General features: G+C 40.4%; 1 protein-coding gene across 8 annotated transcripts in view; it reads left to right on the top strand.

The window, feature by feature from the left end:
* Positions 1-18,955, top strand: part of MTHFD2L (methylenetetrahydrofolate dehydrogenase (NADP+ dependent) 2 like) — a 65,759-nt gene that overhangs the window by 11,378 nt on the left and 35,426 nt on the right. For 4 of the 8 annotated variants that reach the window (XM_057429865.1, XM_057429863.1, XM_057429864.1 and 1 more), the window contains exons 4-7: positions 2,458-2,610; positions 3,538-3,645; positions 7,329-7,421; positions 12,733-12,858. In XM_057429865.1, coding sequence (XP_057285848.1) covers positions 2,458-2,610; positions 3,538-3,645; positions 7,329-7,421; positions 12,733-12,858 — 480 coding nt within the window. Of the gene's footprint in view, positions 1-2,457; positions 2,611-3,537; positions 3,646-7,328; positions 7,422-8,195; positions 8,366-8,423; positions 8,498-12,732; positions 12,859-14,892; positions 14,974-18,955 lie in introns of those variants that run through there. The other 4 variants (XR_008974989.1, XM_057429869.1, XM_057429867.1 and 1 more) reach the window with 4 other exon arrangements.

The raw sequence follows: 18,955 nt of genomic DNA, 5'->3' as shown, positions 1-18,955 counted from the left end.
TTTTTTATTAATTTTTTTTTTCACTCCCAAAGGAGCTTCGTAAGCAAAAGGGCAGAAAGCTAACTTAGCTCATTTTCCAAAATTCTTCTTATTTGCCTTGTAATGGAAGGAGACAAAGCCTTCAAGTTGTGATAACTTGATCAGTAGGGGCTGCTTATTCCAGAATTGAGGTGGTTGTGTGGGGTTTGGGGTTTTTGCAGTAAACCACACACAGGTGTGGCTTTCGATCAACATGGGGATAAAAATACAAGCAGAAAAAAGCCTTGTTCTCTTCCACTGTTGTGAGCTGGAGCAACTTAACTTTGAGGATTGTCATCTTTGCCTGAGGAAAACTTCCTTTCTGTGCACCTTCAGAGTGTGTTACTTCTGATGTGGTAATGGTTTTGTGGAGGGTTTCCTGTATCTTTTTTAGCTGCCTGGAAGATGGCTATGGAATGTTAGATATTTATTTGAGATTGAAGATGGAAAACTCAATTTTTTAGTTATAAGCGGCAAGTATGAGGCAGGGGACCGTATGTCCATCTGCTGTGCAGGACTGCCAGCTGAAGCGTGGCTGATTTAGTGGAACTGGCTGCTAAAGTCATAGCAGTGTCACAGTAGAGCTGCTCAAAATTATTTCTAGGGAGCTTGTTGCTCCTGCTGAGCAGCTTTCTCCTTGCTTTGATCCACATGGTAAGTTTTCAGATCCTTTTTGTGCTAGGTTTTTATTTTCATCAGCTTCCCATTCCAGAACTAGTCTTTATTTTTTGAATGTCAACAGTAGAGACACATTTTGTTTGCTGTGTAAGAGTTTCTCTATGTGCATGTCAGAGGATCCGGGCAAGAGATGCTTGGTGTAGTCTTGTAAGTTTGGTTAAAAGGAGAAGGGTGAGTGCAGATAGGAACTTGGCATGCAGAATAGCTCAGAATGACAGTAAAAGAGTTTGACTGTCAGTTGAGAGGAGGCTAAGCATGTTCTGTGAGACTGACAGCAACATCCATCAGAAATAGTCTTGTTCCTCTGGGAATAAATGAGGCTACCTGCAGTCAGGTGGGAACAAATCAGGAAAATAAATTTCTTGAGGCAAATAAAATGTAGTCATTGAATAACATAGTAACTGTCTATACAGTTGGTATTGAATTGGTTTCCTTGTTTATGGATGGCTTGCTCCACATGGTGTTGTAGAAGTGTCTGTGATGAGGAGGGAAAGATGCCCATATCTTCTTTTCTCCCTGTAAAGCATGATTTCTTTCCCTTACACATAAATGTATCTGTGATCTGTCTCTATCTGAGAAGCTGAAGACAGCAGTCAGGAGGTATTTGTAAGAGCAGTGAAGTTTCAGTTTGATGAACAACTGACTTCCCTAAGGTTAACAAATTTTCTGTTGCAAAAGCTGTTTAATAGATTACTCAAAATTTCTTATTTATTTATTTATTTCCCAAGTTGACGTAAAAACAAGACTATGGTTGCCCTCAGTGTGAATGAGGCTAGTCTGACCTGTAGGGCTCTTTCATCCATGTACTTAGCATCTCAATTTCCTCAGATCCTTCTTATTAGGAATCAGAACAAATCTTCCTTAAACTGAAAAATGGCGTGTATCTTAACAGTCTGGTTTAAATCTAGGGTTTGCTTTCTGGGTCATTTATGAGTATGGTTTATAGAGCTGCTCCTCTGGAGTGTCTATGTATGTATGGGGTTTGTAACTTTGCAGAAGTAGGACTTGGTAATGCTTTTTTTTTTTTTTCTTTATCAGTTTGTGTGTTTATGCAGTGTAAACTTTAAGCATCTGCAGACCTATTCCATATCAATAGCACATGATAAATGCACATGAAAAATGTTCATTGCAACTACATGAGTAATAAATTATGTGCAGGTATAGTCATTTAAGCTAAGTGTAGTGTTTTGGACTCATCGGTATCAAACAACTTTGTTTTCTAACAGCTCTCTGGAAAAGTAGAATACATTTTGGTTTTGCTGATTAGAAGATTACTACTTACATTTTTCGAAAAGGGGAAATGAAAGGCAGACCTGCAAAGTTATTTCAGCTTAGGTTATCTTTGGTGATCTTAGAGACGGGTAATAGGCACAGTAACTTTTCTCTTTAGATTATTTCTTTTGAGCCACTTGACAAGTAACACTTTCAGAATGCAGGAGCAACTCTGAAGTGTCTTGCTTGAACGTGTATTTTCATAGTTACAAAGTCATCATTCTCAGTTGAGTATCAGCCTCTCATATTTTGACTGAATCTGTTGTCAAAACAGTGTCAAACTGAAGCATTTCATTTTCAGTAGATGACTTGAAAAGGTGAATTTGTAACTGCTGCCTTTAAGAGGGGGGAGTATAGTGTATTCATAATGAATAGTAATAATAATTACCTAGCTAGAAACAACTTGTGTTTCTCAGTGTAATGATTCAGGTAGTATTGGCATCACCTGACAAGTGAAAGAATTGTAATGTGAAAAATTGTATTTCCTAGATCACATCGAGGAGAGAGCTGTTTGTAATGCTATTGCTCCTGAAAAGGATGTGGATGGATTTCACATTATGAACATTGGACGCCTGTGTCTTGACCAGCCTTCTATAATACCTGCCACTGCTGCTGCCGTTTGGGAGATCATCAAACGGACAGGTAAGGAAATGAACGGTATTGAAACTCTTTTTATCTTGGAAGGATTGAATCAGGTGTGAGTTACAAGGTGCAGTTAGTCTAAAGATACTGGGCCGATGGAAGAACAAAAATTTAGAGCATTAATCTAAATAATGAGGTGCCAAATAGATGAGATTTTTTTTTGTGCCAGTAGCATAACTATTAGTTATGTATAGGCAGTAGTCTGCCTAGAATACTTGGTGAAACACTTCAAATTACTTTCTGTATTCTATAATCATAGAATCAACCAGATTGGAAAAGACCTTTAAGATCATTAAATCCAACCATTGCCCCAGCACTGCCAAGTCTCCCACTAAACCATGTCACTGAGGGCCTCAAACTTTCCATGCTGATCTGATGGACCAACCCTTCCCATCCTCTGTCAGGACCCATGTAACATCCCTTCAGATGCCTTTTTAACCTCACTCAGCATCAAAAGAGCCAGCAGATGTTGTAAGGAACTTTTTGTGCTATTGCTGATGTCCTGATTTGAATGTGTAAGTTCTTCTTAGGGGAAGGACCAACAGCAAAAGTTGGAGCATTTAATTCAGTATTAGAAAGGGAAAAATATGCCTGTGGATTTAATGGTTATCATTTCATAAGTATAATATACATGTTCTTATTGGTGGATGTAAGAGTTTCCATTGCCCTTTGTGGTCAGAGAAGAGAAATGAGGTCACTCCAAAGGGTGATTCAGATAGCTGGCGACTCAATCAGGTTCTGTTTCTCTAAGGTGAAAGTTGAAAGTTGTTTTGCGGATTTCTCCCTCAAATTCAGCCTTGGAGATTTTCAAGTTGTGTAGTTGTCAGCAGTCAACAAGAGCACGTAACGTTATCTTGGTGACTAAGAATGAAGGGTTTAGGTGTATCAAAATAGCAGAATATAATTTTTTTTTTTTTTTCCTATAAGGAATACAGACATTTGGGAAAAATGTTGTAGTAGCGGGAAGATCTAAGAATGTTGGAATGCCTATTTCAATGCTTTTACATACTGATGGAGAGCACGAAAGGCCTGGAGGTAAGTCCGTGAGTGTTGTTTAAAAGCTTCCATTCATGAAATTATGAAAATCAAGCTGACCAGAGGATTTGGACAAAAAGTGGAAGCTTTTGTATCTTGTGCAATATTTACAACTACAGCAAGAAAGCAAATTTGCTAATTTATTATGTATTTCCTGACATCTTCTCAGAAGAGCAGTTTCTGGACTCGACTTTTTCTGGTATTACATCATTGTTTTGTGCTCCATGGGAAACAGCTACTGTTTAAACATGGTTAGTGTTGAACATTGAGGGTAATACCTGGCAGCATGGCCTTATTGAGCTGCAGAGGTTCATGTGATATTTATACACAGTAATACAGCTGCATGCCTTATCCTTGGGTTTAGTAATATTAATTTCAAGGTTTTCATATGCAAGTTGTCACACGCATGTGTATATACACACATACATAGATGAATATGACACAATTCCTGTATTGTGCTATGTTTGTTAGGTGGTGATTATGAAAATACCCAAATGACAAACACTTTTCTGTGTGAGCTCTATGATACTACACATTGACGTGGGGGATTTTTCTGTAGTGCACTATATCCCTCTGGAAATTGGGGTTGTAAGGGAAATATTTTTAAGTAATTCTAATTGGAGAAGCATGCATGTGCCACTATAATTGTGCTGCAGAAAGAAAAACAAATAGAATTTAAATAAAATAGTGTTCTCTTGCAATTTCATTTTGATGTTGGAAACTGCCATGGTGGTGTGCACAAATGAGGTAAAAACGAATGATTAATCCCAGCAATGTTTAATAGGAGTGCAGTGAAATCTGTTATTAATATAATAAAACACAAAAAGCTTCTCACTAATCATAGAGTTGGCTTTTCCATTCAGGCTCTGTGGGAAAGTTGCTGTTTGAAACTTCTCTTAGTGTTTGAATTGTAATTACCGTCAGTGCATACTTCTGGTCTCATCCCCATTCCCATGAAAATGAGTAGCATTTTTGCCATTTGATGCTAATATTGCCTTGTGTATATTACTGGCAGTGTGGGTTGATGTTTGAATGAAGCTTTATACAATATTATGTTATGTTAGTTATGTTGCCAACTACTTGCATGTTTCTCAGCTGGAGATGGGGAGCCCTAGTGACCTGTGATTCCTTAGCAGTTTGTTACAAAATCCATAGTAGTTGCATGGGTGGGTTTTAGCTGTAACTAAATACTGGTTTATAGCTTTCAGCTTTTGAGGTAGTTGGATCTGTGGCTCAGTTTTATTCACTTGTATCCTGGTTTGTAGTTCTTGTTTGACTGCCTACTAGTAGTACAATTTGGTTTGGAGGGCTAGTCCATGAATTAACTTTGTCAAGTATTCTGTGCAGGGACAGGAAAACGTTTGGATATTCCCTTACTGGCACTGGAAGCTAAGTGTACAGTTAACTTACTGAAGTTATCTTTGCTTATTCTGAAGACATGAATTTATTTTTAGGGTGGTTTGTTGGTTTTTTTTCCAGCTTGCCGAGTATTAGTACACAGCATAAATCAGCTGTCATTGAGAAAACAAAGGAATTTTTATTCTTAGTTCCCAGTAAATTAGCATTAAGTATGTATTTGTGGTGATAAACTTTTGTGGTTGGTGTATAGTCTTCACTCCTGATTCACAGATTGGGCTGTCCTTGAAAATCTGGTTAGTGTTCTGCACTTATCTTCTTTGCTATTTTGTTTTATTATTATTTTGTTTATTTTCTTTCTCTTTGTAGGTTTTAGTTGTGGTTATTTTTACAGATTATGAACAAAACTGAGAAGCTGGGGTCTGTCTTCATCAGTGGTTTGTTGTGTGTAGAAACCATCATATCCTGCAGATGGCGATACCTGGTTAGATGAGAAAGCAATCTGAACCTTTACAAAGCAAACGGTGTTTGGTGGGGGCAGGTCGAGGGGCTCTCTCTATTTTATAAGCTGGTGACTTAACTCAGCAGTATCATGCAGAATCTTAATGGCTAAATGTATTTGTCTTCTTACAGTGGAAATAGCTGTATGAAGTAGTTGTTTATTTTCTGTTTTGGCATGAGCACAAGTAAATGGATAACCTACCCTTTCTGAGGTGTCTGTAAGCTTCTGGACTGCTATTCTGAAGGTAGGGGCTTCCCCCCTTGGTTTTTGGATTTGGGGTGGTTTTTTTTGTTGTTTTTTTTTTTTTTTTTAATCTCATTTCCTTTTTGGTAATGAGAGCAGTTACTTGGTTTCAGGAGCTACCTACCTGCACATTCCTCACTAAAATCTTGATGAGGAGAATACCGCTGACTTTCTCAAAGATGTGACTGTTTGTAACTTCGGATTTTATCCATTAGTTTTTCTCAGCCTTTCTGCTGAGTACAGGGTAAGAGGTCAAAAGAATCCCATTATGTGTATATTTTTTAGAAGTAACAATTTGTGATTTTGTGTTCATGCACATCTGTACTTTTTTGTTCTCATGATTTGAAAATGCCTTTATCTGCTTCTCTTCAATGAAAAGGTATACATTACAGAGACTGGAGGAGAAGAGGGATCAAAGATGAGGGGGAAGAGCAGAAAAGTCAGAGTGCAGACAGGTTGAAGATGAGATGCTTGAGGAGAAGAGTTAATGAGATAAGAGGCACAGATTAAAGCAGTCAGACACATTCCAGAGGAAGCAGATCTGGTGGCAACACCTGAGATAGTGAAAACTTTTAGCTTAATGGTTCATCATGTGTCTTAGTAGTCAATGATGAGTGGAAGGTGGAGAAGAGGGGATGTAATACCTGAACACTGAGCAGTACAAATAATTGACAGGGAGAGTGTTGGGAGGAGTCTGATAGCTGTTATCTTTGCTGTTTTCTTGGGCATTCCTGAGGGGATCACGAGTGGTGGCTGTAGGATGCAGTGAGTCTTCAGTCCCTATCCCCATGACAGTCTGTTTTGTGTGTTGTAGTTTCTCCTCAGTATCTTCATCAAACAGCACAAGGTTTTTAATCTCTTACTAAGGAGGGTTTATTTGTAGTTTCTTGCCAAGAAATGTGGATACATGCAGGAGCAGGCCTCAGATCTTTTGAGTCTGACCAAAACGATGCATACTTTTGTATATGATAATGTCAAACACTTCATACTCTGGGATGAAGTAAGGGTTCAACTGGTTGTGTTTTATCAGGGCATGCAAGAGATGGTAGGGTCAAAGACTAAACTCTGACTCCAGGGAAACACTATTATGAAGTTGGGTCACAAGTACAGGGAAGACTGTGATCATCAAGGGAAGTATCTAGGGCTCTTCAGGACAGATGAATGACAAATGTGGTTGAGGACAGAGATTCAAACGTGGTGAGCTTGTGTTTGAAACTTTAGTTGGTGACAAACAACTGAGTCTTATGGCACACAGTACAAATTGTGCCTAGACACTGGATTTCATGTTGGGTTTGCTCTGTGTGATTCCTCTAAATGTAAGGAAGCTGATGAAGGACTGAGTTAGTCCATGATGTATAAATGAATTCATCCTGTGAGAATTATTAAGTTTAAATGTATTTTTCATGTGTGAGCAGCAAGTGTTGTGAGCGTTGTGCCTATGATAATGGCACAACTTGGGGTGCATATATGATGCATCCCAAGACAAAGCTGATGATCATCTGTACTGTTGTTAATGTCCCCAAGTAAATGCTGTACAAGCATTGTATATGTGACAATTAATTGATAATCTGTTACATTTCAGGTGATGCTACAGTGACCATCACTCACAGATACACACCAAAAGAGCAGCTTAAGATCCATACGCAACTTGCTGACATTGTAATTGTAGCTGCAGGTAATACTAGTTATTGTTAATACTCCAATTGCAATGTTCAAAACCTAAAAGGTAGACTTTGGTGTCTGTGTTGGTGGCACTGCTGGCTATTTCATGTTTTACCAAACAGTAGGTGCTCGTGTTTGTTGAGGGTGTGCAGTAAGTAGGATTTCTTGTAAGAAGGGCAAGTGACTTGGCTCTTTATTCTTGCCCTTCACATCTGCAGACTCATAAACTGTTTCTGGTCACATGTGACACCTTTCCCTTAGGGAGACTTTAGAGTGAACTCAAGATTGGGAACCAGTCAGTGCATAGTTTATACAGGTATAATTATGTAAATTAAAACATTCTCTGTGCTGTGCAAAAATCATGAGTCATTGAAATTTTGACAGGAGGGTTTCTTGAAATCAGCTGGAGGCTGTGTTCATAAAACAATGGTAGCATTCCCTCACTGTTAGGATTAAAGGCAACCTTGCCAAATTAACTGATAGTTTTGGTAACCTAACGTATGGCTGAATTTATTTTTTTTCTTTTACAATTATCGTGTGAAGAGAATAGTAATTGCGTGGAGGAAGGGGTGCAAGAGATCAGCGTCTTTATTCTCAAAGCAGTGTAGGATGAAACACTTAGTTTGACTAGTCTGGAATAAAGAAACAAGCAGAACTGTTTCTCAGCAACCTCTGTTTTTTTTTGTTTATGGACATCCTACATAGAAATATAAATTAACTTAAAGAAAACAAACCCGAACAATGCAACTTAATAAAAACTTTGGTAAAATTTCATGTCCTGTCACAGCTCAGGATAGCTTCCTTGACTCATACCAGTTTGAAGGACTACAAGAGGATTGCATCTTTCCTCTTTTCTCCTCCCTTCCTCTTTCTTCATCATCTTCAAGACCAAAGTCTTGCCTACTTAATTTCTAGATGAAGACAGATAGGTACCTGTCTAAAGCTCAGCGCTTCCTGTTGCATTGAGATGGCCTTTGCTTCAGGGCTTAACTGTACTATCTCTTTCTCATGCCAGGTCAGGAACAAGAGATGGCTCAGTTGGTTCCACATAGGATTACCCAACTGTGGGCATGACCAGAATTCATGCGCTGTGAAGGAATGATGATGATAATGTATGTGCTGAGTGGAAGTAAACTAGTGTCCTGGGTTCAGTAGCAGTCATTTTTCTCCTTATTAGTAGCTGATGCAGTGCTGTGTTTTTTGACTTTCAGCCTGAGACCAGCACTGCTAACACCGATGTTTTTAGTTGTTGTTAAATAATGTTTACCATGGCCAGGGACTTTCTGAGTCTCACGTCCTGCCAGGCAGGAGGGGAATCTGGGAGGAAGCAAAGACAGGACACCTGACCCAAACTAGCCAAAGGGGTATTCCATACCACAGCACGTCATGCCCGGTGTAGAAATTGGGGCAGTTACCCAGAAGGGCTAGATCACTGCTTGGGTCGGGCTGGGTTTTGGTCCGTGGGTGGTGAGCAGTTGTATTTTCTTCCCTTGTTATTTCCCTTATCATTGTTATTATTGGTGGCAGCAGTAGTGGTTTGTGTTATACCTTAGTTACTGGGCTGTTTTTATCAAGAGTTACATTCTTTCAATTCTCCTCCCCATCCCTCCGGGAGGGGGGTGAGGGGTGGTGGGGGGATGGGGAGTGAGTGAGCGGCTGCGTGGTTCTGGGTTGCCGACTGGGCTTAAACCACGACAACTAGTAACTGTTCATCCAAAGTCACTGCTTCCAATTTTATCATCACTTCTGATTTTTATGCTGAACAGTTTGCCATCAGTTACGTTTGCAGTTAAAGGGTTCAGTACCGTGTGTGTTTTGTGTTTTCCTTGTGTCACTTGTAACAGGAGCATGATATAACAGTTGTTACACAATCTGAGATACACTTGGAATGATGCAAAAGCATACAGCTGAATTGTGCAAACAGCATGCAGCCCTGTCCAAGTGGCTGTGCTGGGGAAGTTTATGCTTTAGAAAGTTGGAATCCTTCCAGGCTTCCTCTTGTTACTTGAGAATTCTGCACATTATAGCTTCAGGATCACGCATTGCCTGGAAACGTGTGACCTGTTCAGTGAGTGTTGCAAAAAAGCTAGCTTGTACCCTGCCAGATAGGAACAGCTGCTGTCATAGGCCATTGTGCAAGGTGTGCACATGGAAAACAGTCTTTTATGCATGTCTGCATGTAGGCGCAAGATTTGTATTCTTTTTCTCCTCTTCCTACGGAGTAATTTCAGCAGAGTCATCTGCATTCTGGCTCCTGGTTGGTGACTTGTTGCAGGGAGTCTCTTCATTCTGATGTTGTACTCTCTGTGAGGAGTTTTCTGTTCACTTGCATTTCATGGCTTTCCTAACACTTCAAGTCAGGGGCTTCTTTTATTGCCTTGGAGTTTGAGAATATCCATCTTCATGTATTTTCTCCCATATGTCCCTAGGAAAACCGGAACCCCACTTTTCCTGCCTGCTTTGATTGTAACTATCCATGTAGATTATTCCTTCCCAGCTTTGTTTCTCTTCTGTTTAAAATGTGATTGATAATTTTCTACAGAAGGCACCAATGAGAGATTTTCCCACATTCTTCAGTCAGTGCATTTTAGGAATAGCTGCACTAATGCTTATCTCTTCCTACTTGGTATGTAAAGTAGGCTTAAATAAATAGATCTGCTCATTTGGTTTGGAGGTTAGTTCATTTGTTGCTATTAAGTATTTGGCCTATTATCAAACCATTTACAAAGGGTGTAACTGTGCAGCTGTTAATGTGCTTCTATCCCTATCATGCATAGATCATTTACCCCCATAAGGCTGAGGCATTATCCAATTAACAGCCAGCTTGCAATGGATTGCATAAGAGCATGATGAAGTAGACATAGCCAGATGTTATCAGGTGGCATAGGAAAGAATTTGAGGTCTTGGCTTGCCCAACATTAGAAGGAGAGTTTCAAGCTTGTGTCCTATGGGGGAGTGAGAAATCGAGAGCAGAGAAGGTTCTTGTATTGCCTGTATGCCAATGACTAACTGGCTGTCATCCAGCGCTTCAGATGAAGCCAAAGCTCTCGTACACCAGTGCTTGCCTCTGATAAAACTAGTCTCAAACCAGATGGATTTGCTGTTTTCCTTTTATTTCTCTCCGTCTGAGAGAAGGCTGCTTTGGTGGAGAGAGGGGAGCTTAGATTCCCCCTTTGGAGATACCCTATTACTAGGATGAACGTTCCTCACAAAACATAGAACTGATGGAATTGCTCAAGAAGCAAAGTGCTTTGTAATTTCAAAGTTGGAGTTTCCCATCACTTCAAGTTGGAGGTTGCATGGTAGGAAAGAAATTCCAGATTTTATTTAAAGTGAGTACAGAGGAAAGAGTACCACTGATGCAATTAAGGTACATAGGCTAATGCAAATGATGTGTAAGGAGTTGATGTTCTTGGCTCTCTGATAGCATGCAGTGACTTCGGTCTCAGATGCTGCTTTGCCTGAATGTTCCAGAAGAGGCTTCATTTGTTGTGACTGTCCAGGCAGAAACTTTCAGGTGTGTGATCACATGATGCTACTGTTGATAAAGCAGCGCTACTACATTAGTTGCAAGATAGACTTTTTTGTAGTTAAAATGGCTCTGAACTACTTTGAGCCTACTGAACTACTATTTTTGAAAGGGAGGTCTTTTCTGTGCATCAGGAGGAGCTGTTGGCATGCCATGGAAGTTTTGCCTCTAGAAAGCTGGATGAGATTGATCTCCTCAAAGTAAATGTGTGATGCTACCTGCAGTTTTAAATCCAGTACGGCAGTGTTCTTCACAATATGGAAGGCATTTATTTTCCAGGACTTTTGCCACCCTGTTTGGTAAGGAGCTATGTTAGATTTTGTGTGTAATAGATGTCACCTGAGAGGTGAAGAAGGGGTGTAGGGCTGAGGCCAGGCTGTATTTTTCTTTCTAGCTTATGAGAGGATCAGGTGAAGAAAGTGTTGCTTGGAAGGCAGTTGCTTCTCTCCTACAGACTGAGCTGATGCTGTTTATTTTGGGTAAATCTGAAATGGCCATTTTATTTTTTCCTGTTTGCTGTTGTGGTTTAAGCCCAGATGGTAACTCAGAACCATGCAGCCACTTGCTCACTCCCCCCCTGCCTCCTTCCTGCTCCTGGAGGGGTGGGGAAGAAAATGGAAAGAATGTAAATCCCATGGGCTGAGATAAGAACAGTCCAGTAACTAAGGTATAATACAAAACTACAGCTGCTACCACCAATAATAATGATGATAAGGGAAATATCAAGGGGAGAGAATATAAAACTAAAAGGGGAAAAGGAAAACAATAAACAGAAGTGATGCACAATACAGTTGCTCACCACGCACCAACCGATACCTAGCCTGAACCGAGCAGTGACCTGGGCCTTCTGGGTGACTTCCCCCAGTTTCTATACTGGATGTGACTGTGATACAGAATATCCCTTTGGCTAGTTTGGGTCAGGTGTCCTGTCTCTGCTTCCTCCTGACTTCCCGTGTCCTTTGTCACTGGCAGAGCATGAGAGTGAAAAGTCCTTGATCAGAGTAAGCATTACCTAGCAACAACTAAAAACATTGGCATGTTATCAGCCTTGTTCTCAGACTAAAGTAAAAAATGCATCACTGCACCAGCTACTAGGAAACAGAAAAAACAACTGCTACAGCTGAACCCAGGATACCTGTCTATTGTTTCTAGGTGATGGGAGTCAAAAATAAGATGGCAGGGTAGATCAGAGTGTCTTGTCATGCTAGCATTTATTTTGGTTTTTGTAGTAGTGTATTTTCATGTAGTTCATGTTCACTAATTAAGTGAGTGGTTGAAATGTTGTGGAAGTAACAAGTATATGAGAAATTGGAGAAATGTATATCCAATGCAGATAATACAAAAAGCCACGGAAGTAACGTACAGGGCTTGCTTCAGCAGTTGGCAACACTTTGGATCAGCAGGCCTCTGACATTTTTATATTAAAGACTTCTTGTGGCTCACAGAGCATCTTCATGGCCCAGCTTTTCTTTGGAAATGCTATGAAAGGGACTTACTACCACAAACCAGGAATTAACTGCTTCATTGAGATCATGTCGATTATGTTTGTGACTGCAGGCTTAGCTGAAAATGTTTAGTAAAAATGAAGAAATATCGCCTTTCATTCTCATAATTACAAACTGTGTGAAACTGAGGGATTATTGTTTTCTGTGTGTGATGTATCAAGAAACATTCAAGTAAAAAAATAACCTTTTTTGTGCACACATACATAAGCATGCACAGCCCTTGATATAATTTAAACTGATGACCTAAAGCTGCCCAGCCATGTTAATCAAATTCATCTTGATGATTCCAGGTATCCCAAAGTTGATTACAGCTGACATGGTCAAAGAAGGTGCGGCTGTGATTGATGTAGGCATCAACCATATCCATGACCCTCTTACAGGAAAGACCAAGCTAGTTGGGGACGTGGACTTTGAAGGTCAGTGAAACACTCTTTGTAAAAACCAGTTGGATAAATAGATTGAAGTTTGTGAGATTCATTCTCAATAAATACTTGGAATAGCCAGTGTCTCAAATGAGATGACACTTGCAGGAGTTTTTCCAATTTATTTACTTAGATAAGAGAACTAACTGTGTTCATCTGCTCTTAAGAGATGCTATTATTGAACAGAAGAAGTGTTACTTTTAATTACACATACTAGCAACCTTCAAGAGATGCAGATGAGCTCTTACCGTAGTGTGGTGACAGATGCTTATCACCAGGTTTCTTCAATTCTTTGTGAGTCTGAAATGTTTCAAGAGTAAGCAATAAAAACAGTTTCTGCTTTTTCACCAGCAATGGGTCTCCCACTGTTCATAGCAAATATTATTATACTACGGCTTTTCAAGCCTCCTCTTATGCTCTCACTCTACACTTGTTTATGAAAACATTAACTTCTGCTTTAGAAGCGTCCTTTATGCTAAGGTTTAATGTGGGTTCATGTGAAGCTGTTGAAAATATTTGTCCAAGCAAGCCTAACAGATAAAAAATGGTGATGGTGTTACATATTGATCTTTTTGTTTCATGTGTGGCCGAGCAAGTTCACAGTGTAATGCAGTTAAGTATCTCTGCTCTGGAGGAGCTCCAGACTGGAATAGCAGGACTGTTGCAGTTGAAAATTAAAGCTTACTGGCAGAGTTGAGTGTGGGAAGCTTAGACAGCATTTACCCACGTTATTAATGGTTCTCAACAGTTCCTTATTTTGATAAGTATGAAAATCACCCACAGGGTTTTTTTTTTTATGGTTATTAACATCTTGGCTGGCATAATGTCTCAAAGCTTAATTATATTCAAAATGTTTCTAGCCAGCTGTATGTGTTTGTAATTACCTCATTCCCTCGGTTCCTGCTTTTTTTTTTTTACTCATCACACATGATACTTGTCTGTTAAAGTCAGTGGAATTAACTGCACAAGTGTAGCTAAGGGATTGTCTTGGCGTGCATTTGGAAGTGTGCAACTTGTCTCTACAGTAGTTACAGTAGGAAAATACTTTCGCAGTACAATTTGAAATTATTGTTTTGTTTTGTAATCCTGGTTGTACTATCACAAGTAAAAAGCTGTATCTTCTATTTTCAGAACTGAAGTATAGAGAACTTTCAGGATTTTTTTTGTTTGCTTAGTAGGTATGGGAGGAAAAATGCTCTAACCTTTGAGAAACATGTAGTTTTATCCTTTTTGTTTGTCTTTCTTTAATCATGAGACCTTCTCAATGCAATATAGGTGTAGATTCAGTGACAAGGCTGTGATTCAGAGTTTCAGCAATGCACTGTATATGTCTCATCATGTCTGCTGTGGGTTGTTCTCAGGATTTTACTTGGGGGGAGGGAAGATCCAACAAGGAGGGAGGAACTTCAGCTTGGATTATGCCACTACAGTTGCAAGTAGCATTTCACTGTGCATTGCCAAAGGGAAATTGTTGTTGGTTCGTTGGTATCGGTGAAAGTTTCAGTAAATCTCTTAACAACAACAACAACAAAAAAATCACAGTGTATGCAGTTCTACATACTAACAAGTAAATCACCCTCACCAAGCATTTGATTTGGCAATGAGGAAATGGAACAAGCTAATATATTAATGTAGCAAATTGTTTCATCCTTTTCCTTTGTCTTGTCACTTGAGTGAATTTGCATTTAAGCCCCAGTGGAAGTGGTTTTTGCAGGTTAAGGCCAGGTACATAACTGGCTGGCATGCTATGCAGCACCGGATTGTGTAGCCCACCAGTATCTGTTGTCTCATCATCCCCTTCTTTAAGTAGGGAAATGTTATGGGGTGAGCAGAGATTTAACTGGGTACCTCTGTGCTTGTCAGACTTAATGGTGTATGTGAGGCAAAAATGACAGGATGTATTATAGAATATCTTTAAACTGTATCTGTGATTTCCTCCATCCCCATATGTCCTCTTTTTGCTTGGCAGTCCAAACTGTGTCTGCACAAAGAAAGGCTTTTTTTTTTTTTTTTTTTTCTTCACAGTAGTTCACTGAGCAGTTCCCAGGTATCAGAAAGAACAAGGCAGGAAAACGCTGTACATGTGGAGGTCAGCTGCAGAGTGCTGAGGTACCTACCCCAATATTGCTGGCCTTTCTTCACCTGTATGTGCATCTATCTGTATATAACCAGCACAGCACATTGTGTACCCCTCTTTATGTTAAGAATTTGCCAAAATCTGTGCCCAAGGGAGGGGGACTTCTGTAGCTTTTGGGAGCCACGGGAGGGGGGGTGAACTGACAGGGAAGAGAAGAAGCAGTATCATCCTTAGGTGATTGCCAGTACTGTTGTAGTTACTTTGGAACAGCAAGTTTCAGTCTCAGGAAGGGAGACATGTTTCTGGGAACAGGGTAGCATGTGTGTGGGAGTACTTGGCCCTTGTTTATAGGGCCTTTGTTGCCACAGCAGTAATGCTGAGGGGGGAGGGCTGCAAGGACCAGAAACATGAAATAAAGCAACAGCTTACACAGAGCATTTAACTGGAATGGCTTTTTTGGGTGGAGCACCATTTCCAGGAGTAACTGGTAGAGCAGGGTAATAGCATGCCAGCGTAGTAGCTAACCTTTGAGACTGGAACTGGAAATGACCCTGAAACCAAAGTGTCCAGAACTCACGTGGGGTTTGCTTTAAGTGCTTCCTGTATTTCTTTATGATTCCTCCCATATCTATGACAAGCAGTCAGTAATGCTGGGGTTTGAGTCTTTATTGGATGTCTATATGGAAAAGAAATCCTTTATGCAAGACCTTTGAAGGAAATTCTTTCCTGTTAGGGTGGTGAGGCACTGGAATAGGTTGCCCAGGGATGTTGTGAATGCTCCATCCCTGGCAGTGTTCAAGACCAGGTTGGATGAGGCCTTGGGTGATATGGTTTAGCGTAAGGTGTCCCTGCCCACAGCAGGGGGGGTGGAACTAGATGATCTTAAGGTCCTTTCCAACCCTAATTATTCTATGATTCTATGTATCAGTGGAGGGGTGTATAAATGAGGATGGATCTCCTAGCTCGTCTGTTTTGCACAGCCCAGGCCATGTAAAATTGATGCTGGGAAAGGAGTGCCACCAGGAACAGGAGGTACTCAAATACTCACTACTGAATGGCAAAGTGCCTCAATAAATGATTGATATGGTATGGGCTGATGGGTACATGTTAAGAATTTTCTTTCAGTGACTGCAGGGAAACCAGGGAAATGAATACTATGAACGTGGGGAATGGACCACATTAACATATTGCTCCTGGATAGACCAAGTGTACGAGAAAGAAACAGTGGAATGAGAAACAGGGAAATGTATCCTGTCCTCATCAGTAACAGGACTAATGACCACAAAATCATCAGACAAGTTGCTTGCAACTTGTTCATGCAGTTTAAGGGATTGACCATAATTTTGGAGTCCAGTTCCTCCATGGAAGTGGTGGTCCTGTAGTTGGAACTTGGCTACAGTGCGTGGGGAGCTCCAGCTGAGTGACAGGAGTCGCTCCTGACAGTTGTTTGCTGCCGCTTTGCGTTCACTGTGTTACCTTCCAGGCTGTAGGCTTCTGTTAAGATTATTGAATCCTTTCCAGATTCTGTCTCTGTGCAACTTTTCCAAATAGTGGTTTTGAAAGTAAAGCCTGGATGTTCCAGCTGCTTTTGCTGTAGCTTCTGTTAATTTCTCAGTTGATTTTGAAGACCTGTTATTATTCATTTTGTAATTAATAAAAGGCCAGGTTATGTAATCTTGTCACCACATTACTGCTCTGCAAAAATCAGGGTGAGCTTTGCCTTTTGTTTTGCTCCACTAGTGCAATAAATTAATCAGAAAGTTAGCGTAAGGCTGGTACCTCCAGAAGGACAGACTGGGTGGTGCTGGTAAACTGCTGGATGGCCAAGTGTAGATGCTTTTCCACAGAAAGGTACATCATGCAGGGGTTTAAGTAATCAACCTTGGATCTCTTGCATTTCTGCTGCCACTGCTTGTTGTCCCAAGACTTCGGCAATGTTCCATCCACCTGCTAATAACCTGATTGTAAAGAAGCTGTTGTGCATAATTTTGTGCTGGGTTTTGCTGCCGAAGATGCCTCTGCTGCTTGGCTTTTAGAGGTACTGGAGAAGTGAAGGTGTACGTGCTCTTAGAATTACAGTACCGCACCAGGATTTCTTGATTTTCCTTTCTATTGCTGTTAAAATAGCTGCAGTAAGGGGAACAGGGATAACATGAAAAAGAACACACTGATGTGAAGTGTAGATCCAGCCATTTGGCATCCCATGGTGTGCAGTGAGAAGAATCCGAGAATGTGAAGAGCAGAACATGGGGTATCTACTGTGATTGCTGAGCACATGATTTTGCACTTATGCAGGGGTGCAGGGATGCAGCAATCCAGAGTAGCTTTACAGGGGCTAATAAAGCTGTGTGGAAACAGTGCTTAGGCAGGAATTGCTCTGCATCGCTTAATGCAGATGCACAAGACCCAGAACTGCCTTCAGGTTGAGACTTGCCCTTGGTTTGTGTGATTAACCCTGTTAGGTGTCTGATGTCCTTAGCTTTAAAGGAACCTAGGAATGAAGGGCTGTTTCCAAAGCAGTGGATCCTGTTTTTCAAGGAAACAATCTACATTTCATTTCTTGTGAAGAATCAAAGGAAGATTTTAAGGTTCTACAGAAGCTGCAAAACAGCAGCTCCGCCCCCAGAGGCACCAAATTTGCATGCCAACATTTTCCACATGGGCAGAGAAATGCCTGGGACAAGGACAGGCAGCTCCAGAAAGCAGAGTTAAACCTGGGGATAAAGTTCGACCATTGCTGAGAAGCAGGAACATGACCTTCTGAATGAACTGACAGGAGATCTGTCACGCCTGGGAACTGTGCTACGCTTGATGAGGAAAACAAAATCTAGTCACATTTTTGAGGGCCAAGTTATTTTTCCCTCTTGATCGCTGGCATTCAGCTTGGAAAATTGCACTCACCGTATCTATATTTGCTCTTACCAATGGCAGCTTATCAGATGGTAGTTTCCCCAACACAAGACACCTCTTTGTGTATTGAAATACCTGAATCAGCTTTGGGGAATAAGCTGTCCAGGTGGTTTTCTGCTAACTGATACAAAACATGTCTTCTGCCACACTGACCCACAGGGATTTTCATAATGAGAGAGTGTGGGCAGAGAGATTCCCCGGCAACTTGTGACCATAGCACCGTGTGTTTACCACGGAGTACGGTTACTAACACTAGAGGCGATGAATGTTGTACAAGATACTCATTAGAAGGCACCGTCGGGTTGTGGATTGTTCCACTTTGTAAGTCAGATAGGAGTAGTTTGGATAACACCACAAAAAGCAGTATGTAACATTGCCATAGAAACAAACATTTCAATTTGAAATGCCCCAGATTTTTTTTGTTAATTACTGTGTTTACTTCAGATGTGGGTAAATTTCAATAATTAGGACCTGAATCTGGGGATTTGGAGTAACTGTGCTAACCAAAACCAGCAGGCTCATATGGAAGGTAGTACAAAATAATGTAACTATTAAAAAGACAAATTATTGGTTTCAGAGAATAGTAAGGATGACTCATAGGAGAGCTGAATTCATTTGTTACAGTTTACATGTGAAAAGAACCACATAACAACAATTTGTTGACCGAAATTTCCAAGTATTTTCACGCTATATCTGGTGGTATCAGTCAGCTCCATAATTAAAACCCTTCTAGGTGTAATTACCATTTGTCCTCAATGAGGCTTAATCTTTTTGTGCCCAAGTTCAGTGAGATAATCACTGTTAACTTCCCTAAAACTTTTCTGTCCAAAAAAAATTATATCCAGCTTTTCAAATTCTCTTGTAATACTCATTTTTTGAGATGTTGTTATATTATTGACAGGCTGAGAAAATTGAGGCTGTTCAGCCTGGACAAGCATGAGACGTCCCTGTCCATGGCAGGGGGTTGGAACTGAATGATGTTAAGGTCCTTTCCAAACCAAACCATTCTGTGATTCTATGATTCTCTACAGTAAAGTGCCACATACAATTCAGAATGAATGCACTTAAAGCAGGAGCAAATTATTGTCTTAGTTCCAAAACCCA

This window comes from Pezoporus wallicus, unplaced genomic scaffold (assembly GCF_028554395.1).
Source record: "Pezoporus wallicus isolate ANWC-B61680 ecotype Strahan unplaced genomic scaffold, APGP_CSIRO_Pwel_v1 contig_5696, whole genome shotgun sequence".
In the NCBI taxonomy this organism is placed as follows: Eukaryota; Metazoa; Chordata; class Aves; order Psittaciformes; family Psittacidae; genus Pezoporus; species Pezoporus wallicus.
This window is presented reverse-complemented; position numbering and strand designations above follow the sequence as displayed.